Source organism: Mustela putorius, unplaced genomic scaffold (assembly GCF_011764305.1).
Source record: "Mustela putorius furo isolate JIRA1106 unplaced genomic scaffold, ASM1176430v1.1 tig00003856_pilon_pilon_pilon, whole genome shotgun sequence".
NCBI classification, from domain to species: Eukaryota; Metazoa; Chordata; class Mammalia; order Carnivora; family Mustelidae; genus Mustela; species Mustela putorius.
The window spans coordinates 435,071-461,160 of record NW_025422008.1 but is presented as its reverse complement, the minus strand read 5'-3'; the positions used below and the strand labels follow the sequence as shown (position 1 = coordinate 461,160).

At 48.6% G+C, this 26,090-nt stretch overlaps 2 protein-coding genes across 5 annotated transcripts; both read right to left on the bottom strand.

The window, feature by feature from the left end:
* Positions 1–3,979: 3,979 nt before the first annotated feature.
* On the bottom strand, positions 3,980–12,465 carry ATF6B (activating transcription factor 6 beta). Of its 4 annotated transcripts, none has more exons than XM_013050198.2 (18): positions 12,423–12,465; positions 11,772–11,851; positions 11,557–11,635; positions 11,010–11,101; positions 10,349–10,484; positions 8,903–8,988; positions 8,625–8,760; positions 8,410–8,541; positions 8,127–8,287; positions 7,274–7,459; positions 7,093–7,184; positions 6,492–6,671; positions 6,225–6,332; positions 6,000–6,081; positions 5,741–5,808; positions 5,406–5,517; positions 5,183–5,267; positions 3,980–4,686 (listed from the first exon to the last, which is right to left on the bottom strand). In XM_013050198.2, the coding sequence occupies exons 1-18, from the start codon at positions 12,448–12,450 to the stop codon at positions 4,457–4,459; spliced, it is 2,073 nt and encodes a 690-aa protein (XP_012905652.1). In that variant the 5' UTR covers positions 12,451–12,465; the 3' UTR covers positions 3,980–4,456. The 4 variants fall into 4 exon arrangements, with proteins under 4 accessions (XP_012905652.1, XP_012905651.1, XP_004780962.1 ...); XM_013050197.2 differs by lacking the exon at positions 12,423–12,465 and adding an exon at positions 12,225–12,377; XM_004780905.3 differs by lacking the exon at positions 12,423–12,465 and adding an exon at positions 12,225–12,377 and having other exon boundaries at positions 8,127–8,260.
* Positions 12,466–12,695: 230 nt separating this feature from the next.
* FKBPL (FKBP prolyl isomerase like) lies at positions 12,696–14,443 on the bottom strand. The gene is made up of 2 exons (XM_045065134.1): positions 14,258–14,443; positions 12,696–13,999 (listed from the first exon to the last, which is right to left on the bottom strand). Exon 2 carries the CDS (start codon positions 13,925–13,927, stop codon positions 12,878–12,880), a length of 1,050 nt encoding a protein of 349 aa, XP_044921069.1. The 5' UTR covers positions 13,928–13,999; positions 14,258–14,443; the 3' UTR covers positions 12,696–12,877.
* Positions 14,444–26,090: the final 11,647 nt, after the last annotated feature.

Sequence of the window (26,090 nt, the reverse complement as noted above, 5' to 3'; positions counted from 1 at the left end):
ATGCGCCCAGTTAGCAACCTGAGGCTGAGGGCAAAGGCTTGCATAGACTCTCGCGTGGGTGTCCCCGTGTGTCTGGGTGTGCGTGTGGCTGTTTTTTTCCTGGCTTTGATGGGGAGGATGAAGTCAGCATCTTGGACGGAACTGGGCTCAGCTTCCTTCCTCTGCCTTGGCCCAAAGCCCCCAGGGCCTGGAGTAGGTAACAACTTCCCTCTGATCCTGGGGGGCGGGGGTGGGAGTGGGGGTGGGGAGGGGAAAGCACATGAAAGGGTGACGGAGGGTCTGAAACAGCATCTCTTAGGGAGAGCAGACTGCACATAGGATGTATTTCATCTTAAATCCCTAGATTTCAGTAATTCTGTCCCACAGTCATATCTGTTGTTTGCCCTATGCCTTAATCTTGGTTTTATTATTTACTAAGTATGGCCGCCATAAATACACTTGGCCCACAGAGTGGCCAGGGGACCCTGGAGATGTGAGAGCTCTAAGGATGGCCATGGGGTGTTTTGGAAGTCCACGGCAAGGGACAGAAGGGATAACAGACTCTCAGAGAAGAGAGTGGGATTGCAAACATTTACAAGGTTACAAGGCACTTGAGAAAGCCACTGGAAGCTTAACAGACATAATTTGAGGTTCCGAGGTCATCATTGTCTAAAATTTGACTCAGCCCCTTGATTTAGGCTCTTGGAGAAGCTCCCATCTTACATATGTTTGCATCTTGTCAGGAAATCACCAGACCTAGCACAGGTGTCTAATAAGTGCTTATCACTATCCAACTGTGAGAGGACTGGGTGAGAAGGATGCAGAAAGGGAGTCTGGAAGGAGCCCCAGGTGTGGAGGCGGGAGGCCTAGTGGGCAGAGCCGGTGGCCTTCACTGAGGTGTTTCAGGTGATGGGTAGATAGGTCGGGGTTGCTGACAGCTGTCCACGTGCTCTGGCTGGTCTCAGAATCCTCAGTCCAGCTGTCTTCAGCTCTGGGCTTCCATCTTGAATGAACCTCCTTGTTCCTTTCCTCACCTCAGGAGGATCCAGGATAAAAGTTATAGATGGGAAGGAAAGGGAAAGACAAGGAGAAGGGAAGGAACAGAAAGAAGAATGAGGGCAATTAAGGGCAAGGACCTGAAGGAAAAGAGAAGGAACAAGGAGAGGCCGGGGCTGTGATCCAAGGGAGCAGTCCCAGAGCGGGGGAAGAGAGAAAACAGTTGTACTGGGCTTCCGTTGACAAAACACTTTCCAACAGAGAGCAGGCATGTGATTAATCCCACTTTGTGGCTGAGAAAATGGGGGATCACAGACATCAGGTGACCTGTCCAAGGGACTTTGCTAGTGGTGGTGAGAAGGTGGGCCTCAACCCAGGCTTTCTGATTCCAAAGCCTATACTCTCTCCTCCCCCAGGAACAGCCTTGGAAAGATGGAAGACTTAGGGCAGAAACGAATGAAGGGGATCCTCGGAGAACTTGTTTGAGAAGGAAGGGTAGAAGATCTGGCTCTTTAAAACATGTTTCTGTATCCAGTTATTATGCAGATTAAGTAAGAAGAAATCACCAAGTCTAAGCTGGGGGACTCAACATTCCACTACCAAGGAGATGGTGGGGCGGGGGGACTCGGAGAGAAAAGACAGCCTGAGATGAGAGATGGGAGAGAACCAAGAGGCTAGGACTGGAAAGGGGGCAACAGAGCCACATAAGGAAGGGTTTGGACCCTTCAGACTTCCTTTGCCTGGAGACACGGGTGTGGGGAGAAGGGAGGAGGGAGGACATTGCTATCTCGTGACAAAAGAAAGTCACACAATTGTTTTGTTCTCTGCTCTGGGGCGGGTGGGCGCCTATATTTACCAGAGGGACGGAGGTCGCTGTGGCAACCACACATCTGGGCTCCGGAATCCAGATGTGCTGTATCCAGAAGCCATAGCAGAACGATGAGGCAAACATTAGGCTCTTCAGTCCTGGCCCCCACAGCTGGGAAGAGGACAGGCGATTGGAGTGGGGAAGAAGGAGGGAGAGGGAGAGGGCCGAAGCGGGGGAGAAGAGAGGAAGTCCTGGACCAGGAATGTGGACAAAGGAGTGCAAAGGGAACTGGGGAGGGGGTGGCATTAAGTGGGAGGAGTTGAGCACAGGGTCAACAGCAGGAGATGAGAAGAACAAGAAAAAATAAATGGAAAAGAGAGTGAAGCAGTGGGGAGGAAGGGCAAAACACAAAAGGAGGGAGGAACAGACAAGAGTCTAAAAGACAAGGTGAGGACTCCTGGCCAGAAGGAGGGCAAAGAGAAGTGGGAGAGGAATCTAGAGCCAAGTGGGAGAGGTGACAGGTCTATGGGTTAGGAGTGGTAAGAGGAACAAAAGACCAGATCCTGAGGCAGGAAAGCAGCTCAACAGAAAGACAGAGTGGGCCTAGGACAGGAGGTGCAGGAGTGACCATGGCCACAAACTGATGGGGGCTGGTGGCCTTGGATAGGGCTGTGGCCTGGGATCTGCATGGGCTGAATGCAGCCGCCAGACGCTGACCTGCCTTCACCCTCCCACCTCGCACCCCCTGGCTCCATGCCCCTCCCACGCCTTCCCCCATTCCACTAACTCAGCCAACAGTCGACTGCCAGTTCACATCAGTGCCAGTGGTCCCTTGTCACTGGGGGGGGCATACAGCAGGCCCCACCGCAGGGCCCCCAGCCAGAGACAGCCCTCAGGCACTTCCCTGCACTGCCATCGAGACAGGGGGAGTGAAAGCAAGGTGGGGCAGTGATGCAGCCAGCTGGGTAAGAGTGGAGAAGAGGAGAAAAGGGCAATGTAGACAGGTGGAAGGGACAAGGGACAGGTGTGCCTTTCATGAACCAGGCACTGTGGACCTCTTTCACCCCCATACCCACCCCGAGAAGAATGCAGGAGTATTTGATGCTACTGGTGAGGAATCTCAGACCCAGGGTGTTTGAGTTACACATCAAGGACATCTACTAATGAAAGGTAAAGCAGGGAATCCAGCTCAGGTGATTTGCCTCCCCAGTCCTTGGCCTTGCGCTCACTGCTTCCATGAGGCTCAAGGGACATGGAGACAGGAAGGCCCAGAAGCCAGAGCCGCACTCCGGAGGGAGGAGAGGCCTAGTTCCTGGGAGCCCTAGTTCCAGGTTGCCATAGTTACTCAGTCTGTTTTCACCCCAAACACAGTAATGGGGAGTGGGGGAGCTTGGCTGGACACGTGAGGTTCTCCCCTCCTCCTTCAGGCCTGGGCTTGTGGCCCAGGCGGCCCCTGTCCAGTCATCTGGGCACTGAGCCCAGGCCCAACCCACACCCTCTAGCTGACCCAGGACACTCCTGCAGAGCCAGGCCTGAGGCACTGCTGGACAGGAGCTGCTGACGGGATCCCCCCAAAGTGGAGTAAGGTTTGGCCCCTCACCCTCTGTCCTGTCCCCCTTCCTCCTAATCAGAAACACAGCCTTTCCTGCCGGATCCGTTCTCATCCTATTCTTTCAACAGGACTCTCAAGTCTCAGTGTCCTCCAATTTAGGGCCGAGAAGATGCTCTTCAACATGCCCGCTTCCCTCCAAACATCACCCCCTTCTCCACTGTGGCCCCTCCTTTCTGGCTTATAGCCCTCTGGCCGCAGCTCTGCTGTTTGTTCAAGCAGCTTGTCCTGGAAATCAAGGGGAGGGAGAGAGAACCTGCTAGAATGCAGGGGACCCAGGGAGGCTGCTCACCCCAAAGGGCGTAGGGCCCTCTGTCCTTCCTGTTTACTCAGACACATTCCAGGGATCTGTATCCTCGGGGCTGTCACGCCATGAGACATCCCACCCTCATCCCCCCATTAGACACAGACATACCCCAGAGTTGTAGGGGCGGGGACAAGGGGATGACATGAGGTCTGGGATCCCATCCCCGCCCCCACCCCAGAGCCAGCTATGTCTTCAGTGCTTGGTTCTCTGATACACTGGCCCTACGGAAGCCAGTTTCCCCAAATTCTCTGTCATGAGCCAAAAAGGCAGCCACCAATCCTTCAACTCCCTCCAAGTTGTTTATTTAATAATAAAAAAGAAGATAGTACATATACATAAACCTGATCTCCCACCACCACCCCTCCTTTACTCCCAGTGACTAGCTCCAAAATGTAAAAATGTCCCTCGTCCCTCCTGGGGACTTAATTCCCACCTCTACCACCCTCCCCAAAATAGAGAAACAAAAGAATAAAGAGTGTGTAGGCGGCCACCCACCCCCAAACTTCATCTTACTCAATACCCTCAAACAGAGAAGCAGGACTTAGGGGTTCAGAGAAATGAGAGGAGCCCTATATTCCTAAAAGGGGGTAAGAAGAGAGGTGAACCCACTCGTCTCCAAATAAGTGCTTAACCCCACACCCTGTCTTTCCTTTACCAATTGCCCCAAGCCCAGGGATCAGAGAACTTGGAAAACCCCACTTGGTTGCCCCCACCTCCCACCACCCCCCAGCTCTAAGTCAGTGTGAGTTGCAGAGGGTCAGGGGTGACTGAGGTAGAGAGGCTGGTGGGAGGCCTGATGGGCCTGGCCGGCTGCAGAAGCTGGCAAGGGGCCACCTGTGGAATTGCCTGGGGTGGAAGCTGGTTGTTTTCGGAGCGAGGGGGGCACTGTGGAGGTCTTGATGTGAATCACCCTCGTGTCCATGACCTCACACTCGATCTGCATCATCTCCTCATAGTCCCCTGGGGCCCCCCGGCCTGACAGGGTCTCTGTGAGAAGGAGGGAGGGCAAACAGAGGAGAAAAGTAGAGGGGGACAGGGAGGGAGGGGCAATGGTGAGGAGGCAGATCCGCAGCAGGAGGTCAATGAGAGGTAGGGATAGAGTTGGCACAGGGAGAGGAGAGGGGCAGGAAAAGAAAATGACATTGAGGAGTGACAGAGAACACATATGACGGAGGTCACAGGGGAGAGGACATCAAGAGAAAACAGGAGGTGAGAATCTGGCAGTTCCCAGCCTATCCCCTCTGCCCACACCTACTCGCGGGCCCTCCAGGGGACAGCCTGCACCCTTGTCTTCCTCCCATGTCTCCCGAGCTCTGTTTTTCTCTCCATCCATTTCCTGCTTCTTCTCATCCAGGAGTCTATTCTCTTTTTGGAACAGCCCACTCCCTCCATTTCCCCCTAAACTCCTCATTGTTGGGTCTATGAGAACCTTCCCTTCTTCAGTTTCAGGGCCCCTCTCCAGACCCAGCACGGAGAGAATTACCATTGGGAGCCATGGCAGGCATCACCAGGGACATCTTGGGCCGAGAGGTCTTGTTGTGGCTGATGGCAGGGAGCAGCAAGTGGTCCTGGAAAACAAAGGGGTCAGGCTGGGAGGCTGGAGGAAGAGACATGGACAGGCTCCCCAGGCCTACTCTAGAGCCTCTGCCTGAAGACAGACTGCTAGAGAACCCAGGGAGACAGGGAGGGGGCAAGGAGTCACTCACCCTTCGGAAGGACACAACATAAAATGTGTCTTCTCGTCGGTCAATGGCGTCCAGGAACTCTGGCTGTGAACGGTCTGGGTGGCGATACAGCTGCAGCTGGCCCGCAGAATCCCTAGCCAGGTGGGGAACAAGCATTTGGGAGGAGCCCAGCCTAATGCCCAGGTCCCACTGGGGAAGGCGGGAGAGGAGGAGAGAAAAAGATAGGAGACCCCAGGGGATGAGGAAGGCATAACGCCACTGGTGGCAATGATGATGCACACAGGACAGATTCTGGGAGTTTAGATCTCTCGAGTGAAACCTCCCTTAGTGACAGACAAGCACCCCCATCAACTCACCTCTCTGGGGGCCCAGGAGGTTGGGTGGGGACTGCCTTAACTGGAGGTGACTTCCGCAGCTGAGACTTCTGGAAGGAGAAGTATCTAAGAATGTGAAGAGGGTGAAGGCAAAAGGGAAAGAGAGACGGCCCCTGGAAGCTGATGCCACCTCGCACCCACCCCTCAACTTACCCAGATGATCCCTTAAGCCTCCACAAAAATCCCTAGGACATTTAGTCTTCCAGCGGGCCTTCCTTGAGCCAGCCCTAGCCCTTCCTACCTGTCTCTCTTGGGCTCTCTGGGGAATCTTCCGCCGGCCTCTCTGGTGGCGCTGGACCCAGCCGCTCAGCTCATCAGCAAGCCTACGGAAGCAGAGGAGGGACAAGGCTCCCACTGTCCCTGCCTGCACACAGCAGAGGGAAGGGAGGGCAGAGAGGGCTGGTGCTTCAGCACTCAAACCGGTCAGGCCGCCCGCAGAGGGGCCCCTGCCAGGAATCCCCCGCACCTCAGGGACTCGGTTCGGTTGAAATGCCGGCAATCAGAGGAGAGGAAGAGCTGGTCCAGGTCTCTCAGCAGCAGTTCCTTGGCACCCCCGGGGAAGGCTGTCAGGTTTCTGGAGTGAGGGAGGAAGGGGGCGATGACTGGAGGCTGTACCCTTCCACCAGCAGAATCGGCCATGATGGTAAGAGAACTCTGGCTCCCCTCAAAAAGAAAGTGACTTTTGGGGAAAAGATACCCTCAGCACTGCCCAAAGACAGGGCCCTCTCCTCACCTGAAACTTGGCCGGCCTGGAGCGCTAGGCTGGGTCTCCTCAGGGCCCAGGGAAGAACCCTGGAGGGGTTCAACTCCCTGAACTGGCTCTTGCATTGAGAACTCCAGCAAGTGTCTCCGGGGCTGAGGCTCCTCTCTGCTCATCCGAGGAGAGATAGGAGCCGTAGGAGGCTCACTGATGCTGGGGATAAGGAAGGACAGACAGGGTCTGAGGAGTTCCGGCTGGATGGAGGGGCTGCTTAAGATCCTGGGCTCTGCAGACAGTCCGTTTGGGCTCCAGTCTATTCTATAAGAGTGAATCCCCTCATGTGTGAGATGGGAAGGTGAACCATCAGTACCTCAGAAAGCCAGGAAGCCCGAGGAACTTGGTAAGCACTTCAAAGGGACTATTTTTGTGAATCTTATCAGCACCATTGGCTCCAGGTGAGGACACACGATTTGAGAGAAATGATGGGAGAGAGAAGGGACTGGCCGGACGCACCGTTGGTGCTGAGGACACCAGTGTCGTCTGTGCATAAGTGCGATGAAAGGCACTGTACCAGGAAGGCAGCGGGGAGGGTGGGCTCCATCCTGAAGCTTCTTGGGGGCAAGGAAGGTCTCACCTGACAGGTCCAAAGTTGAAGGCAATGAAGAGAAGGAAGACCATGATGCAGACCACCTTTCTGTTTCCAGACCCCAACTTGAGCTCGCTGTTCTAAGGTGCAGAGAAAGGGCCGAGAGAGAGGGTAAGTCTTCCCAGAGGAGCGGGTATTCCCACTGGCCTCCCGGGACAGAGCAGCTCACCTCAGCCAACAGGGCCTCCAGCCGCCGCCGGAGGGCAGCGTTCTCCCGGCGGAGCTGCTGGTTGTCAGCCAGCACGGCCTGCAGCCGAGCCTCCAACCCCTGCAGATACTCTTTCTTCTTCCTCCTGGACTGGCAGGCGGACTCCCGGTTCTTGATCATTCGCTGCTGCCGCTTCAGCAGCTTTGCCTAGGGTACCGAGAGGGCCAGATGGGCAGGAGAGGGGAACTATGCATCCCGACCCCACTGTTGACGCTGGCCACTCTCCTGCCTTCCGGTCCTCTACCTACACAGCCAGAGAGGGGTTGTTCCTCTCTGCTAAAACATTTCCAGAAAGAGCCTTTTTCTCAACCACTCCATGCTCCTGGTCCTCAAGAGCTGAGAGAAGTCAGACTACAGGAAGAACTTCCTCCATCCTGGTTCCTGGTGGAAATTCAGTTCCTTTCCTTGGATGGGGAGGATCCTCCTTTCTCCTAGTTCTCCTTTTTAAAGGCCCACAGCTTAGCTTTAATAGAATTAAAGAACACTTTACCTGGTTTTTCCCTAGGAAACAGCCTCCCTCTACCAACTACTGCCACAATCATAACACAGTATGACTCCCCTGCCTTAGATTTTACGGACACCATTCCCATTTCTCCATCTACAGTGACAGCAAAACTAAGGATCCTAAGACTACATAGAGTTGATGCTGACACTCATGTATGAACTGGGATCCACTTGACCTTCAGGATCATTTTATGAGTTTGCTTCCTCACTCTTTCTGTTCCCTCCTCATTCCACAATTTTCTCGCCCCCAATAGACTTCCCTCCTCCCTTCCCATTAGCTAGCCTTACCCGTCTCCTCCCCAGTACTTACATCCACTTCTGGTGGGCAGGAGTTCCCAGGCATAGGAGCTGGAACAATGCTCTTCCTCTCAGGCCTTGGAGCAGGGGGTGCCGGCCCCTCAGGCTGGACCCGAAGAGCACCTTGGATGAGGACAACTGGGGAGACTGGGGCAAGTGAACAAGAGGTGAGAGCTGTAGAGCAAAGTGGAGTTCTTGTGCTCACACCGGCACCTGAGCTCTCATGGGTTGGGAGCCTCAGTGGCTGCAAGCTCCCCAAGAAATTCAGCCCAGCACCTCCTTGCCTTCTTTAGTACCTGGCGGCGGCTGGACAAGGGGCTGCAAAAGGATGGTGGTGCTGGGAGGCACAGCTCTGGGTGGCATCGGGACGGTGGTTATCACCACAGGTTTGGGCTGCAGGGGTGGCTTCCGGGTGGGCAGGGCTTTGCCTGAAGGAAGGGGAAGGAAGGAAGGAATGTCAGGACGTGAAGCTTCTTGCCAGGGATCCCAAGGTGTCAGGAGGCCCCATTACCTAAGGAGCCATCAGAGGGTGGGCCCATGCTGATCTGGACACCTCCAAATGGGGGGCCCAGGACATCCTGCAGGAGACAGCCTTGAGGGGACGGTGACTCTGTCTTCACTTCCAGTACCTCCTCTCCTATAAAAGCCTGTGTTGGGCATTCCAGAAGATATGTGAGTCAGGAAGAGTGTCAAGGAGAAGGAGCTGAAAAAGAGAATGCTTTCATACTTCTGAGAGTCGGAAGGAACTCACTGAAGTGTGTGGAAGGAGAAAGAAAAGCTGATGCTCACCTGGTTGGGGGACTCTGCTGAGAGCAGGGAAGCCTCAGAGTTGATGGAGGAAGATGGAGAGACAGGTTCTACCTTGGTCTGGACATCTGTGGGGGGTCAGGATGAGACAAAATTTTGGATATCAGATAAACGCTGAAGGAGAAGAGGATTAAGATTAAGGATTTCTCCTTGTACCAGAAAATAAAGCTGGCCCTAGGCATGCAATCCCTAAGGAGGAAGAACCATGGGCTGCTGATCTGCTGGCTCCCTTCCCATCTCTTTATCCAGGACCCTGCCTTCTCCTTCCTGGGCTCCAGAAACCATCACGAGACCCTGTGCTGACAACAGCTAAGTTCGCATTTCTGCCCCACAAATACTATGCAGGAAGTCACTGCAATTCATCCATTCTACCTCATTCTTTCTGCCTCCTTTTGACATCCAAATAGCCTCAAAAAACTGCATCAGGTCCTGCCTCTCCGCAATCCACTCTCTCTACTCTGCCACCAGAGTCATCCTAATCACATTGCTCTCCAGATTGACTCTTCAGAGGTTCCCACATGCCCACAGAATAAAAGCTAAGAGTCCCTTAGCAGGGTGCCCCCAGGCCCTGTAGCCTCTACAACTTCTTGCCATTTCCCACTCCCTCCTCACATCCAGTCTGAAGAGATGTAAGTTCCCTAGACACACACGCCCACCTCCCCATTCATCCATTCATCTTCTGGCTAATCTCTTTAAGTCCTTCAAAACTTGGCTCAGGAAACCTTTCTTCCAGGAGCACATCCCTGATCCAGCCCCCATCCGGTGAGCTGCCCCTCTTCTGAGCTTTTGTGGCATCCTGTGATGTCTATCCTGGAATTCCCACACCTTCAGTAAATGGTGCACATCTTTCTCCTCCCATCACACTCCAGGATTCTTGGGTCATAGTGGCACTCACAACCTTTTCATCTTTGCATCCCTGGCACCGTCTAGTATACATGGTATGGAGTAGGTGCTCAGTAAAGGCTTACTGTATAAACATGTAAGAGGAAATAAACTTGGCAACACTCAAAAATAGCACAAAGAATATTAATTATAGAATCTAGGAGTTGGGTATATGGTATTTCAGTTCTTCTATATGTTTGAAAAATTTTCTAATAAAACATTGGGGGAAAAATAATAAATATGCCCTAAACTCCATTAGTTTAGTTGTTGTTGTTGTTTTTAAATGCAAGGCAATAGGAAGTTAAGCCATACAACAAGATACTAGGGATGAGAAAAAGAAAGAAAAAACATCCCCATCTCTTCAGGGTTGCCTTTCCTGTGGTTTCCTAAAATTCTCCCTCCCCTTCCTGGCCTCTTTCCTGGTCATCTGCCATTTCCCCTCCCTACCTTTTCTTCCCTGTCTTGTTGTCTGCATTCCTTCCCCCATCTAAACACACATATACTCTGCCTTAGTAAAGCCTGGGGGTGGTGGCAGACTCTTATTACCTGAGGGGTCATCAGAGGTGGGACCCACATTGATCTGGACGGTTTCAAACGGGGATGTTGGATCATCTCCTAGGAGGCAGAGTGGGGGCGCCAAGGACTCTGTCTTCACAACCAGCACCTCCGCTACACCAGAGGCCTAGGTGAGAGTGGGAGGTGAATGGGGGGGGAACGGGAGCGGCGGCACAGAAAAGAAAAAAAACAAGGGAAGGTGTTAGAGCAAGAGCAAGAACAAAAGCTTTAGAGCTTACTAATTATTTGACATTCTGGTTTGAATGGTACTAAGTATCTCCCAAAGCTGTCTCAGGCCCCTCATTTTCTCTTCCTACTTTATTCCTGGGAGGGTTGATGAAGTCCCATGATTATAAATATTGCCTTAGATGGACAACTTGGGCAAGAGCAATTCTAGAATTCTCAGCAGTCAACAGCTTTCTTCTTCCCAGCCCTACCACGGCTGCCACCTATCTCTGTATATTAAAAGACTCCTTGTTTTTTTTTAGACAACCATAGCAGAGACACACATAAAAGGAGGATACTAAAGAAACTCAAAGGCACCACAACTACTCCATGACCTATAGCACACAAAATTTCTCAGCATCTATGTGTGAAGGGAATGGAACACAGTCCCTGTCACAAACAGTAGAAGGAAGGAGATGGCTCTCACCTGGCTGGAGGGCTCTGTGGAAAGATGGGATGATTCAGAACTGAGGGAGGAAGAGGAGCAGGGGGAAGATGGCTCAGACTTCACCTGAAGATCTGGAAGAAAAGGGTTAGGGAATCATCAGGAAGCAGAGCCTGAGTAGTCCAAAAAGTGTCTAATGTCCAAAAAGTGTCCAGGATCCCCTCATCTGGGGCAAAGGGGAAAGAACACATAAAGGACTGAAGGAGAGACGAGTGCACAGGCACTTATGAAGAGAAGATAAAAGGATACAGGGAGTTCTGTAGTTCCTGTGGAACAGTGGAAAGAGGGTTTTGGAAGGATGAGGGAATCACAAAGGAGATAGATATAGATACAGATACAGATATAGATTCCAATTGTTTATTTGAGAGAGAGAGAGAATGGGGGTGGGGCAGAGGAAGAAGTGGACTCCCCGCTGAGCAGGGTGCCCGATGCAGGCTGGATCCCAGGACCCTAACGATCATGACCTGAGCCAAAGGTAGACATTCAACCAATTGAGCCACCCAGGCGCCCCTCAGAAAGGACATCTTACCTGGGAAGATAGGCAGGGGGTCCCAAGGTGGCTCAGGGGGACTGACATCCATCCCCACATCCAGGGAGCTGCTGCCAAACTGAATAAAGGAGGGCATTAGACAGCAAGAATGTGAAGAATTTAACAGCTCCATAATCTCTGGTCTGGGGCTGAGTCCTGGCTCCAGGACAACTACCACCCGCCAAAGGTCTAAGACAAGACTGGGGTAGCAATACCGGGACATCCTGCTCTGGGCAGCGGAAGAGCTGCGTCTGCTCCTCGGCCACATCATCCAGGCCAGTGTACAAGGTGCTGTCTGCAACGCAAAGCGTCAAGGGGGTCGTCTGTCGGCCCAGCCTACAGATCCACACACAGCCCTGGGCCCATCCCTCATTGGCTCGGCTCAGCCAGACCTACAGCCCGCCCACTTGAAACGTGATACAGCCGGAGAACTTCAGCCCCTCCTTCCCCCACCCCGGAACAACTCGACGTTTCCGCGGGGAGTAGAGGTCTTTCCCAACTCCCGCATCCCCCGAAAGCACAACGCGGCCCTCTGCTCCGCCCTCCTTCGGGTAATGGATTCAGTATTTGCCCAGCCTTCTTCCGTGGACCTCCGCTTCCTCCCTGCGTGCCTCAGGAGCACAGCATGCCACAGCCCTCCTCCCTCCCCGAGGCCTCACTACGCAGACCCCAGTCCTCCGGGCTCAGCAAGTTGTCCGTGAAAAAACGTGTTGGGTCCGCAATCTCGCTGAGGAGCATCAGTTCCGCCATCTTTCGCGCCCGCCCCCCAACCATGAGACCGTTCCCAAGGCCCGCCTCTCCCCATCACCAACTAATGGGTTGACTCTTTAAAAAAAAGGGGGGGTCGTCCCGGAAGCTCTACCGACCAGTAAGAGACCTGCGTGCTGAGTACATGAGGAGGCTGGACAGGCCCGGCCAATGGGAGCGCGGCAGGAGGGGAGCTGTCACACTCAACCGGGCCTTAGAGTTTGCGCATGCGCCGAACGGGAGCCAGTGAAAAAGCCTGGGAGGTGTAGTTCCCGGGATTTAAAGGCCCGCCATCTCCCTAGTCAGTCCTAACTTTAGTCGTTTATGGATCTTGCATTACCTTCGGATATGGATAAGCGCCCTCCCCCGCCCCAAAGTAGCACACGTGATCATATGGTTTTTTTTTTATTGGTGAAGAAGTGAAAGAGGTGCACTGAAACCACTGCTACCTCCCTAGGAAGGCAAGAGCTGGGAATGGGACATGGGCTGAAACCCTCCATCTGGGTCTCCTCAAAATCTCACAGCATAAACCACAATTCACAGGTTCCTGTCTCTTTTAAAATTTAACTTTTAATCAGCCAAACATCTTGCGCAGACCCTGAGCCAGACCTGCATCTTGTTTTTTCCCCTGAATGATCACCTTTCCCAGCTCTTCCTGGGCTGCCCGGTTTTTTGGGTCTACCTCCAGCACCTTCCTGAGGTCAGCAGTTGCTTTTTCAAGGTTCCCAAGGGCAGCCTGGGCAACCCCTCTTCGGTACAAGGCCTTTAAATGGTAAGGCTCCCGCTCCAGTGCTCGGTCACAGCTCTGGGCTGCCAGCTGGGGCTGCCCTAGCAACAACTGACAGGCGGCCAGGTTGGCATGAAGAACAGTTCGTTCTGGAGGGCCAGGTGGAGGTAAAGTCAGCAGCAGCCGAAGAGCCCGTCCATAGCATCTGGCAGCCCCTTCAGGGTTCCCAGCTCGAAATAATTCTGTGCCCCTTGCACGTTCTTCCCTGGCCAGGGCTTCCTTCTCACTGGCATCCAGCTCCCAGGAGTCCCTGCCCTGAGTGAAGGAGGCCAGTGTGAGCCTGAAAGGAGATTCAGAGTGCTCAGAGAGCTGAAGCTCTGCCTCCTCACCTTGACACATGGACTCCAAGCATTTCTCTATGAGTTCCCCCCAAGTCCCCTCCCTCCACGGGCCCAATCCCACAGTTATTTCTGTCCAGCCCTCTGGCAGGCCTGACCCAAAAGGAAACCCAAAAGCCAGTACCCGGCAGCAGGAGCCTAGCTTGGGTTTGTCCAAGCCATGGCCACGGATTAAGATCTTCTTAACAAAACTCCCATCGGGGCAGTACCAGAGATCGGGAGCTTGAAGGGGCTCTGGTATCTCACTGGTTGATCCATAAGATTTAGCAGAGTCTCCTTGAAGTCCAGCTGCCAGTTTTTCAGTCCCTTGAGGTTTCTTTAGAATTTGGCTGGCTGGATTTTGGCTCACTCTCAGCTCAAGGATTTCAGTAGGAGGGTCTTGGGGCTGCTGGCTAATCTGAGTAGTTGAATCAAGGTTTTCCTGGGGTTTCTTTTCCCATTGTTGTTGGGGTCGCGAGGTGTCCTTCTCTCCCATTGGATTGACTGGTGGCGTCTCCATTTGGCTGCCTGGTCCTTTCCACCCGGGGTGAACAGGTTTGGCCGAAAGGGAAGATCAGTTTCAGATCAGCACCTGAAAAGAAAACCAAAACAATGCTAATAGCCGTATTCTTATTTAGATTCCCTCTTCTTCCTCTCCCGTCCTTCTGGGACCCAGGTCCCCAGTCCTCAGTCTTTTTTTTTTTTTTCCTCCAAAAATCTCTGTCGGGCTCGAGCCTTCTCCGCCCACCCACGAACTAATCCAGACCGAATCCAGAACTATAAATTCCACAAATCCCTGCGGCTCGGGTAGCCGCCCCAACTACGGGAACCGGATCGAGTCAAAAAATACCTGGGCAGTCAAAACTCCTAGCCTGGTGGCAATAGATGGACCATTCGAATCACCTCTCCTTCCGAAGCTAAGTGCTTCCTAAGTACAGTCCTCAGAGTCTTGCCCCAGGCAGAGAGGACGGCCGAGGGGCATCTGGGGACAATGACAGCTAACGCAGTAGCCCGCCAGGCTGCGAATCTAATCAAATTCCTGTCAGCCAATCCGGAGGATGGAGAGGGCTGGTTGGCCCGCCTTCTGGACTTGACATCACTCCCCCCTCCCCCGCGTCGCCACCCCTCCTCCCCGCAACCGGGAAGCTCTAGGCCTTAGTAACCGATCCTGGCCGAATCAAACCGAGCTAGGCGGGGTCCGACCGGCCAGGTTATTGAGACTAAAAGTCTGGAGAAGTCCTGGAATGAATGGGATTGGGGTTCATGAGGGCGAGTGAGCGGATGGCGGAGCTGGTGGCGAATGACAGCGGTAGCAGTCTTTTTTTTTTAATTTATTTTCAGCATAACAGTATTCATTGTTTTTGTACCACACCCAGTGCTCCATGCAATCCGTGCCCTCTATAATACCCACCACCTGGTACCCCGACCACCCGCCCCCCCGCCCCGCCCCTTCAAAACCCTCAGATTGTTTTTCAGAGTCCATAGTGTCTCGTGGTTCACCTCCCCTTCCAACTTCCCCCAACTCCCTTCTCCTCTCTATCTCCCCATGTCCTCCATGCTATTTGTTATGCTCTACAAATAAGTGAAACCATATGATAATTGACTCTCTGTTTGACTTATTTCACTCAGCATAATCTCTTCCAGTCCCGTCCATGTTGCTACAAAAGTTGGGTATTCATCTTTCTGATGGAGGCATAATACTCCATAGTGTATATGGACCACATCTTCCTTATCCATTCGTCCGTTGAAGGGCATCTTGGTTCTTTCCACAGTTTGGCGACCGTGGCCATTGCTGCTATAAACATTGGGGTACAGATGGCCCTTCTTTTCAGGACATCTGTATCTTTGGGGTAAATACCCAGTAGTACAATGGCAGGGTCATAGGGAAGTTCTATTTTTAATTTCTCGAGGAATCTCCACACTGTTCTCCAAAGAGGATGCACCAACTTGCATTCCCACCAACAGTGGAAGAGGGTTCCCCTTTCTCCACATCCCCTCCAACACAGGTTGTTTCCTGTCTTGCTAATTTTGGCCATTCTAACTGGTGTAAGGTGATATCTCAATGTGGTTTTAATTTGAATCTCCCTGATGGCTAGTGATGATGAACATTTTTTCATGTGTCTGATAGCCATTTGTATGTCTTCACTGGAGAAGTGTCTGTCCATATATTCTGCCCATTTTTTGATATGATTGTCTGTTTTGTGTGTGTTGAGTTTGAGAAGTTCTTTATAGATCCTGGATATCAACCTTTTGTCTGTACTGTCATTTGCAAATATCTTCTCCCATTTCATGAAAGAAATTGAAGAAGACACAAAAAGATGGAAGACCATTCCATGCTCTTGGATCGGAAGAATAAACATTGTTAAAATGTCTATACTGCCTAGAGCAATCTATACTTTTAATGCTATTCCGATCAAAATTCCACCGGTATTCTTCAAAGAGCTGGAGCAAATAATCCAAAAATTTGTATGGAATCAGAAGAGACCCCGAATCACTAAGGAAATGTTGAAAAACAAAAATAAAATGGGGGGGCATCATGTTACCTGATTTCAAGCTTTACTACAAAGCTGTGATCACCAAGACAGCATGGTACTGGCATAAAAACAGATACATAGACCAGTGGAATGGAGTAGAGAGCCCAGATATGGACCCTCAACTCTATGGTCAAATAATCTTCGACAAAACAGGAAAAAAATATACAGTGGAAAAAAGACAGTCTCTTCAATAAATGGTGCTGGGAAAACTGGACAGCTATATGTTGAAGAATGAAACTCTACCATTCTCTTACACCGTACAACGTGAGACAGGAATCCATCAGAATCCTAGAGGAGAACATAGGCAGTAATCTCTTCGATATCAGCCACAGCAACTTCTTTCAAGATATGTCTCCAAAGGCAAAGGAAACAAAAGCGAAAATGAACTTTTGGGACTTCATCAAAATCAAAACCTTCTGCAGAGCAAAGGAAACAGTCAAGAAAACAAAGAGGCGGTAGCAGTCTTTATTTCTGAAGACCCACAGGCCCACCTGTGCTACTCCTTATCCCTGTGTTCCAGGCTCCCTGCCAGAGCCATCCAGCCTGCTCTTTCGCTGGTTCAGTCCCGGGTGCTGCAAGAGAAACCCTCAAGCCTCTTTCTCCCCAGCTGCCTCTGCTCCTGGGATCCCTGAAGCTTCTCCTTACCTGTTCCCTCATATTCATCACTGGCTCTCAAGTCTTTTTCCTCAGGAAGTCTTAGTGCTTTTCAAACTTTTATGTGCATTCATATCACCTGGGGAAATTTAAATCTCAGGTTCTGATTTAGGAAGTCTGGAGTGGGGTCTATAATTTTGCATTCCCTCCCTCCCTGCCTCCCTCCCTCCTTCCCTTCCTTCCTCCCTCCCTCCCTTCTCTAAAGTCTACTTTATTCAAATTTCTTACTTTCTGTCCAATGACCTTTTTATGTCCCAGGATCCCACCCAGGATACCACATGCCATTTAATCATGTTTCCTTAGCTCTTCTTGACTTTGAGTTTTGTCTGCCCTATTTTTCCAAACTTTTGTACTTCTCAAGAGATGCTCTTTTACTCAAAACCTTTTTAAAATTCTTTATTTAAGTTCAAGTTAGCCAACATTTACTGTATTACCAGTTTCAAGGGTAGAATTTAGTGATCCATCAGTTGCATATAATACCCAGTGCTCATTACATCACTTGCCCTCCTTAATGCCCATCACCCAATTACCCCCTCCTCCCACTCCCTCTCCTCCAGCTCTCCTCCTCAGTTTGTTTCCTACAGTTAAGAGTCTCTCATGATGGCCTCCCTCTCTGTTTTCATCTTATTTTAGTTTTCCTTCCCTTTCCCTATATTAGTCTGTTCTGTTTTTTTAAATTCCACATGAGTGAATTCATATGATAATTGTCTTTTTCTGACTGACTTATTTGGCTTAACACAATACCCTCTAGTTTCATCCACGTTGTTGCAAATGACAAGATTTTGTTCCTTTTGATGTCTGAGTAGTATTCCATTGTGTGTGTGTGTGTGTGTGTGTGTAATTTCTTTATACATTCATTTGTCAGTACACATCTGGGATCTTTCCATAGTTTGGCTATTGTGGACATTGCTGCTATAAACATTGGGGTGCGAGTGCCCCTTTGAATCACTATGTTTGTGTCCTTTAGATAAATACTTAGTAGTGCAATTGCTGGTTCTAGAGTAGATCTGTTTTCAACTTTTTAAGGAATCTCCATACTGTTTTCCAGAGTGAGTGCACTAGTTTGCATTCCTACCAACAGTGTAAGAGGGTTTCCCTTTCTCCACAAGCTTGCTAACCTGAGTTATTAACTTCAGCCATTCTGACTGGTGTGATATGGCATCTCATTTGATTTGTACTTCCCTGATGCCAAGAGATGTTGAGGATTTTTTTCATGTGTCTGTGGGCCATTTGTTTGTCTCTTTTAGAGAAATGTCTGGTCATGTCCTCTGCCCATTTCTTGACTGATTGTTTTCTGGTTGTAGAGTTTGGTAAGTTCTTTATGGATTTTGGATACTAGCCCTTTATCCGATAGGACATTTGCAAATATCTTTTCCCATTCTGTAGGTTGCCTCTTAGTTTTGTTGACAGTTTCCTTTGCTGTGCACAACCTTTTTACCTTGATGAAGTCCCAATAGTTCATTTGTGCTGATTCTGCATTTCTAACAAGCTCTTGGATGGTGGTGCTGCTGATCCACGGACGAACACTTTGAATAGTATGATTCTAGAATAAACTCATCCCATTCTTGTCACCTTTGCTCTGTGCCCCTTCAGTTTGTACTATATTTTACATATATAACTGGTAAAACCTGCCCCACTAGGTGTGTCAGTGGAAAACTGGTCCTTCTACTCCTCTAAAAGATGTAGGTCCCTTTTGTGATTCAGCCTTGCTTGACTAGCTCCCAGCACAGGCTGAGCTCTTCAGGAAATGAGAATAATGTTCTTAGTACATCACTTTGGCTCCTTCTTCAGTTGGCTCTCTAATTACCTGCCATTGTGCCCCAGATTACAAGGACCATGTCAGGACAGCTGGAAGGGGAGGAGGTTTCATCAGTACAAACAGAATTATGTCAAAATAGCCCTCTTCCTGTTTTGTACTGAGACTCAAGTCACTAACCTAGACTTTTCCTCAAGTTTTATTTCTAGTTTCTGTGTCAGAATAACCTTAGTCCACACTACTATCTCTTCCCTTATGGCTAAATACTGTGATTCTTATAATCCCTGATCTCCTACGGAAAATTAATCTACCTTTTTTCCCTCCCCTTTCCCCTTTCCATTTCAAGGATTTTTTGAAAAGGCAGGACATCTAGAATGAATCACAAAATCTTTGATTGGACCCTAATCCCTGGACAAAGTTTGCTAATTTGTATGGTGTGCCTTAACTGAGAGGACCACTCTGATGACCCTTCAAAGTTCAGCTTCTCTCAATGAGAAGAATCTGTACTCTGTTAACTCTGTTACTGTACTCTGTGCTTTGTAATGTTCTCTTATTTTTTGTGTGTATGCTTCAGTTCCAAAAGACTCTGCAGGGCAGAGGCCTTTTCTCAGTTTCGTTTGTGTCATCTCATTCATTCATTCAACAAATACTTATTGAGGACCTGCTCTGTTCCAGGCAGCATGCTAGGAAGTGGGAATACATAGAGGAATGAGACTGACACAGTCCCTGCTCTCAGGAAACTTCGAGTCTGGTCAAGGAAATACTAATTACGGTGGCATGAAGAAGCCTGAGATGCTATGAGAGTGGATGAAGGATTAAGGGATATTCCTTGGGGGTGGGACATTTTTGCTACTATTCAAAGAATGAGTTAGAATTGAATCTTAGGGGCGCCTGGGTGGCTCAGTGGGTTAAGCCGCTGCCTTCGGCTCAGGTCATGATCTCAGGGACCTGGGATCGAGCCCCGCATCGGGCTCTCTGCTCAGCAGGGAGCCTGCTTCCCTCTCTCTCTCTCTCTCTCTCTCTGCCTGCCTCTCCATCTACTTGTGATTTCTCTCTGTCAAATAAATAAATAAAATCTTTAAAAAAAAAAAAAAAAGAATTGAATCTTAGTTCTATATAGACCCCGTACTGAAAACCACTGAATTAAGTGGTTGACTGTGTCTCTTCAGGTGATCACTTGTCACCTGACTATAAAAACACATACAAACATAAGCACATAAACTCCTAAAAAAAGTAATCCAAACCACCCAAAATGAAAATGTTTTTATTTTTTAAATAAATAAAATTTGAATTTCATCACAATGAAAACACAGAGTTTAGGTTTTAGGTTTTGTGAAAGAGACTCAGACTCATCAGAGGAGAAATCCATAGATTTTTAGATTACCCCAGGTTTCAAATTGAGAAACAGGAAGGGACCAAGATATGGAGACTCAGAAATAGGGCAGGGAATTGGTTCTTCCACAAAGTGTTGCTGCATACAATGTTCACAATAGCCAAACTATGGAAAGAACCTAGATGTCCATAAACAGATGAATGGATAAAGAAGATGTGGTATATATATATATATACAATGGAATACTATGCAGCCATCAAAAGAAATGGAATCCTGCCATTTGCGACGATGTGGATGGAACTAGAGGGTATTGTGCTTAGTGAAATAATCGGTGAAAGACAACTATTGTATGATCTCCCTGCTATGAGGAAGTGGAGATGCAACGTGGGGAGATTGGGGGTTAGGAAAAGAATAAATGAAACAAGATGGGATCGGGAGGGAGACAAACCATAAGAGACTCTTAATCTCACAAAACAAACTGAGGATTGCTGGGAGGAGGGGGTTCTAGAGAGGGGGTTGGGGTTATGGACATTGGGGAGGGTATGTGCTATGATCAGTGCTGTGAAGTGTGTAAACCTGGTGATTCACAGACCTGTACCCCTGGGGCTAATAATACATTATATGTTTATTTAAAAATTAAAAAACAAAACAAACAAAGCAAAACAAAAGTGTTGCTGCATAAATATTAACTGACTCACTGCCTGCTCTCTTCTGGTTCCCTGCCCCTTGAGCCTCATTCTGCTGGGGCTCAGCTCTTTAGGGATAGTCACCGAGGAATCAGGAAGAAGCAGGGAAGCAAGCTAGGAGGATTATATTCCCAGGCCTGAGTAGAGAACATGGGATCTGAGGAGGACATAAAAAGAGGATGACAAGTGAAAATTTGCTTACCTGTTAGGGTAGAACCTTGGATGGGGGAGTGAGGAAGGAGCAATGTTTCCTTTCTCTTTCCCCTAAAGATTTGAGAATCAAGTGGAAGAAGAGCAGCCTTGAGGGAAGGAGATTAGGGTTAGGGTTAGAGTTAGGGAACCTTCTTATCCAAGTGACTAGATTCAATCCCAACCTCCTAATACTAGTGACCTCTGTTCTCTCTCTTCTTTTGGTGTTGCAAGGACAAAGCCTCTCCAACACCTAATTCTATGGATGCTTTGGGACAGGACTTAACCCTGTGCCTGTTTAAGACATTTCCCCTGCCTCAGGTGAGAGGGATGAGGGGTGGGGAGCAACACACAGGAACCTCTGGAAAGGGAATGTGATTAAGGAAGACTCTGTGTTAAGAAAGTCAAAGTCAAAGAGACATCTGGGATAATGGAAGGACTTGGGGGTGGGTGTCACTGCCTCTGCTATGTGATTATGGACAATAAACCCTATGTGAAAATGGACAATAAACCCTATGCAGGAACAATTCTCCCTTCATCCAAGTCATTGTAGGAGGCATTTAATGCTGTTGATCATTCTGAGGCAAATCCCCATATTTGACAAGTTTCTAAGGATTTGCCTATAAATGTTTTAAAATCTCACCTGGAGTCATTTCCATCCATCCGTCCTTCTTTCTGAGTCACCTCCTTCCAAGATGGCTTGGAGGATCTGGCCATATTCTGCTACTCTCCTTGCCCTATCCTAAAAGGGCATTTTGTGTGTGGGTTTTTTAATTGAAGTATAGTTGACACACAATGTTACATTAGTTTCAGGCATATGATGTAATGGTTGGACAGGTCTAAATGCTATGCCATGCTCACCACAAGTGTAGAGACCATCTGTCTCTCATACAACTATTAAAATAAGACTGACCATATCTCCTACAGTGTACCTTTTATCCCTGTGACTTATTCATTCCATAACCGGATGCTTGTATGCCCTGCTGTCCTTCATAAGCTTTGCCCATCTCCTGGCCCCCTCCCCTCTGGCAACCATCAGTTTGTTATGGGTCTGTGTCTGCTCTATGGGGGCATTGTTTTGCCTTTATCAAAGATCTAACCTGATGGCACAAATTGAGAAGAGGTTTAGGACCTGGTGCAAGATAATTTGTGAGCTGGTGGTTGTTACTTCTTGTCTCTACACACACAAAGCATGTGACACCTGTCCTTTAAATGGGTAAAGTAAGATTCTTATTCATTCACTAATCTTTATTGAGTACTCAGAATTTATCAGTGAAACATGGAGATACAAAAAGTTGAAAACAGAGCTACCCTATGACCCAGCAATTGCACTACTGGATATTTACAAGACACAAATGAAGAGGTGCCTGGCTGGCTCAGTCAATTAAGTGAGTGCCTTCAGTTCAGGTCATGGTCCTGGGGTTCTGGGATTGAGCCCCATATCTGGCTCCCCATTCAGCGGGGAGTTTCCATCTCCCTCTTCTCCCTGCTCATGCTCTGTCAGTATCCCTGCCTCTTTCTCTCAAATAAAATCTTTCAAAAAATTTTTTAAAAAACACACAAATGTAATGATCCGAAGGGGCACCTGCACCCCAGTGTTCATAGCAGCAATGCCCACAATAGCCAAACTATAGAAAGAGCTCAGAAGTCCATCAACGGATGAATGGATAAGGACGATGTCGTACACACACACACACACACACACACACACACACAGGAATATTATGCAGCCATCAAAAATTGAAATCTTGCCATTTGCAATGATGTGGATGGAACTAGAGGGTATTATGTTAAGCAAAATAAGTCAATCAGAGAGAGACAATTATATGATCTCACTGATATGTGGAATTTAAGAAAGAAAATAGAGGATCATCCGGAGAGAGAGGAAAAAAATAAAACAAGATGAATCCAGAGAGGGAAATAAACCATAAAAGACTCTTAATCATGGGAAACCAACTGAGGGTTGCTGAAGGGGAGGGGGTGGAAGGAGGGGGTAACAGGGTGATGGAAGTTAAGGAGGGCATGTGCTGTAATGACCACTTGGTATTATATAAGGCTGATGAATCACAGACCTGTACCTTTGAAACCAATAATACATTATATGTTAATTAAAATAATAATAAATAAATAAGAAAAATGGAGATATATACAGAGATCCCCACCAGCAGTCTAATAAAGAGTAAGGTGTCATAGTTAACAAAAGCTCCAGATGCAAAGGTGAAAGTGATAAGTGTTGGGGAAGTTATTCCCAACTGGGGTGTGATCTGAAAAGGAGTCCAGAGGTTTGAGCTTTGGAGGATGGCCATAGTTTTGATCTGCAAAGATTGAAAGGATTTATTGCAGGTGAGGGAAGCAATACAATGCAGGAGGGATACGGAAGTGAAAGCCACTTTGCATTCAGTAATATTCATCTCTGGGTTGTCAATCTCAGCTTTCCCAGACTATTTCAATACTCCATGCAGTCTGTCCTGTCACCAGGCATCAAGCTGGTTGGAATTTTTTATACCCGCACATTCCCCTGCATTCCATACTCACCACATGGAACCATATGCTGCACTTACTCTCTGCCATTTATCATCAGCATGAGAGACAAAAACTCTAGCTTTCCAAAGGCTAAATAAATTTCCCCTTCTGTATAGCTTTGGTGGTTTCTGTGGTTTTAGTTGTTCTGGGATTTATATCAAAATTGTTCCTCCCTCCTCTTTGCTCCCAAAGCATTTTGCTTGCATATCCTTTATGAGCAGTGTTTTGAGGCAGGATGAAGCTGTGAAAGGCAGGCTTTTCCACAGTGAAACATTTAATGATGAGAGCTGCTCTTTACTGAGTCATGACCATACATTATGACCACAATATCGGGCACCGTGCTGTTTTTAATCAAGTGATGAGGGGAAAGCCTCCTTGTGGTGGTGATATTTGTGCAAAGACACAAATGATGTAAAGGAACAGGCGTGCAGACAATTGGAGGAAGAGTGTCCAGGAAGAGAAAAACAGGAGTGCAAAGGCCCTGAGGTAGGAGGGAATAGGACTTTTATGTTAAATTTATGGCATCTAAGAAAACAGCAAGGAGGCCAGAGTGGGTGGAGCAAGGGAAAAGGTGGGAGGAGATGAAGTCAAAGAGGTAGGGAAGAACATGGTCAGGTAGGCTTCATAGGTCAATGTAAGTATTTTAGATTTTGTTCTAAGTGTATACATGGTAGCCATCAGAAAGTTTGAGCAAGATGAGCGATATCATCTGGTAATTTAAAAGATCATTCTGATTTCTGCATGGAGGAAGGACTGTATCAGTCACAAATGGAAGGAGAAAATCCATTTAAGGGGCTAGTCAGGGGACAATGGTAGCATAGGAGCTTGGGTTAGGGAGAGGATCAAGGGAAGAGTCCGTAGGCCATCTAATATGTGGAAGTCTGGAAGAGAAGTAGGAGCTGTCAAAGAAGACAGAAGGAGCAGCAAATAAGGAACTAGGGAATATAATACTTTCTTTAGTTGGATCCAGAAAGAGTATTTAAGTGAAGAAAGCATTTCAAGGAGGAAGGAGCATTCAACTGTGTCAAAAGTTGTAGATGGTCTAGCTCAAGTTTCTCAATCTTGGTGCATATATATTACAAAGTAATTTAAGGAACATCATGCAGCTTAAGAAATAAAGTCATCCTGGGGTGCCTGAGTGGCTGACTCAGTTAAGCATGTGACTCTTGATTTCTGCTCAGGTCATGATTTCAGGGTCCTAGGAGCAAGCCGTGTGTCATGCTTTTTGCTCAGCAGAAGTCTGCTGGAGATTTTCTCTCTAAAATAAATAAATAAATCTAAAAAAAAAAAGAAAGAAAAGAAAAGAGGGGTGCCTGGGTGGCTCAGTGGGTTAAAGCCTCTGCCTTCAGCTTGGGTCATGATCCCAGGGTCCTGGGATCAAGCCCCACATCGGGCTCTCTGCTCAGCAGCCCTCCCCGCCCCCTACCCTGCCTACTTCTCTGCCTACTTGTGTTCTCTGCCTGTCAAATAAATAAATAAAATCTTAAAAGAAAAGAAAAAAAATTTCCTGTTATTGTTAAAGTTTCCTGTGTATATTCCCCTCGGATTGGAATTCCTTTCCTGCCAAGGGGTATCCATTCTTTTTTTTTTTTTTTTAAAGATTTTATTTATTTATTTGACAGAGAGAGACACATTGAGAGAGGGAACACAAGCAGGGAAACAGCAGAGGGAGAGGGAAAAGCAGGCCTCCTGCCGAGAGGGGAGCCCAAAGTGGGGCTGGACCTCAGCTCCCTGGGATCATGACCTGAGCTGAAGGCAGACGCTTAACAACTGAGCCACCCAGGGGCCCCAGTATCCACTCTTCTGAATGTTGTGCTTTCACTGCACAGGTGAATAGAAAATAAGGGTTTTTTTTTTTTTTTTCTCTTCTCAAAGAGGAACTATATTTTCATACATCTTTGTATAATGGTGGGGATGTCTCATTAAAGGGGGAAAACTGTGCAGGAGAGAGAGGAGTTAATTTCAAAAGTTCTGTTTCTGAGAGGTAAGAAGGGACAGGATCCCATTACACAGATGAGATGGAGTCTGGGGGCAGGTCAGCTTCTCTTGCAGTAACAAGGAGAAGACAATAAATACAGCTGAGACGCAGGTGGCCTAGTAGATTTGGGAGTGAAACCAGGAGGAAGCTCTCCTGAAAATTTCTATTTTGTCACTGAATAGGAAGAAAGGTCATCATTTTGTGAAACTGTGGTCTCAGATTTGGGGAATGTGAACTGCCTGGGATAACGTGAGCAGGCCATACTGAGGGCTGAAAGGAAGTGAGACCAGACAATATGACTGTGTGTTTTGCCTCAGACATATTTAGCTGTTGGGTGCAGGTGTGGAACAGACAGAGTTGGATTGAAACGGGACTCAAATGTGTCTGAAGGAGAGAGGCCAAGAATATAAGGACAAGGGCTGAGACGTAATGATAGTTTTGAACCTTGGGATCTACACTGTGTACTGAGGGGAATGAAGAATTGAGGGGATCAAATATCAGTGAGGAGTGAGAGAGTTGATGGATGGAAGATCTGGGTGGGATTGAGGAATTTTTGGAATAGGGTGTTGAATGGAGGAGCTGCGGAGGATCTAGCCCGGAAAGGTAACATGCAAAGACTGAACAGATTTGGGAGAGGTGGCAGTTATTGATGGTAACCAAGTTGAAGGTATGACAGTGGGGAGTGGGGGAAAACCTCAGTGGAAGTGAGGAAGGCCAGGAACTGACCAGTATGCTAGTTGGTGATCTACAGGGATATCAAAGCCACCAAAAATAATGAATAGAGAGGAAGGCAATAACCTAGGCACTAAATTTTCAATGAATGAGGGGGAATGATGACCCAGAATCAAATCATGGGGGAATTAAATCTCCCAAGTAGATGTTAGAAGGGGCCAGAGCCTCTCCCAGAGGATGGAATCTCTGTCCATCGTGGTGCAAGAGCCAAGGGCACCATGCAGGGAGGGAACTGAGGTAAAGTGGGTGGAGAATCAAATTGGAATATGCCTTCACTTCACTCCACAATCAAAGGAAT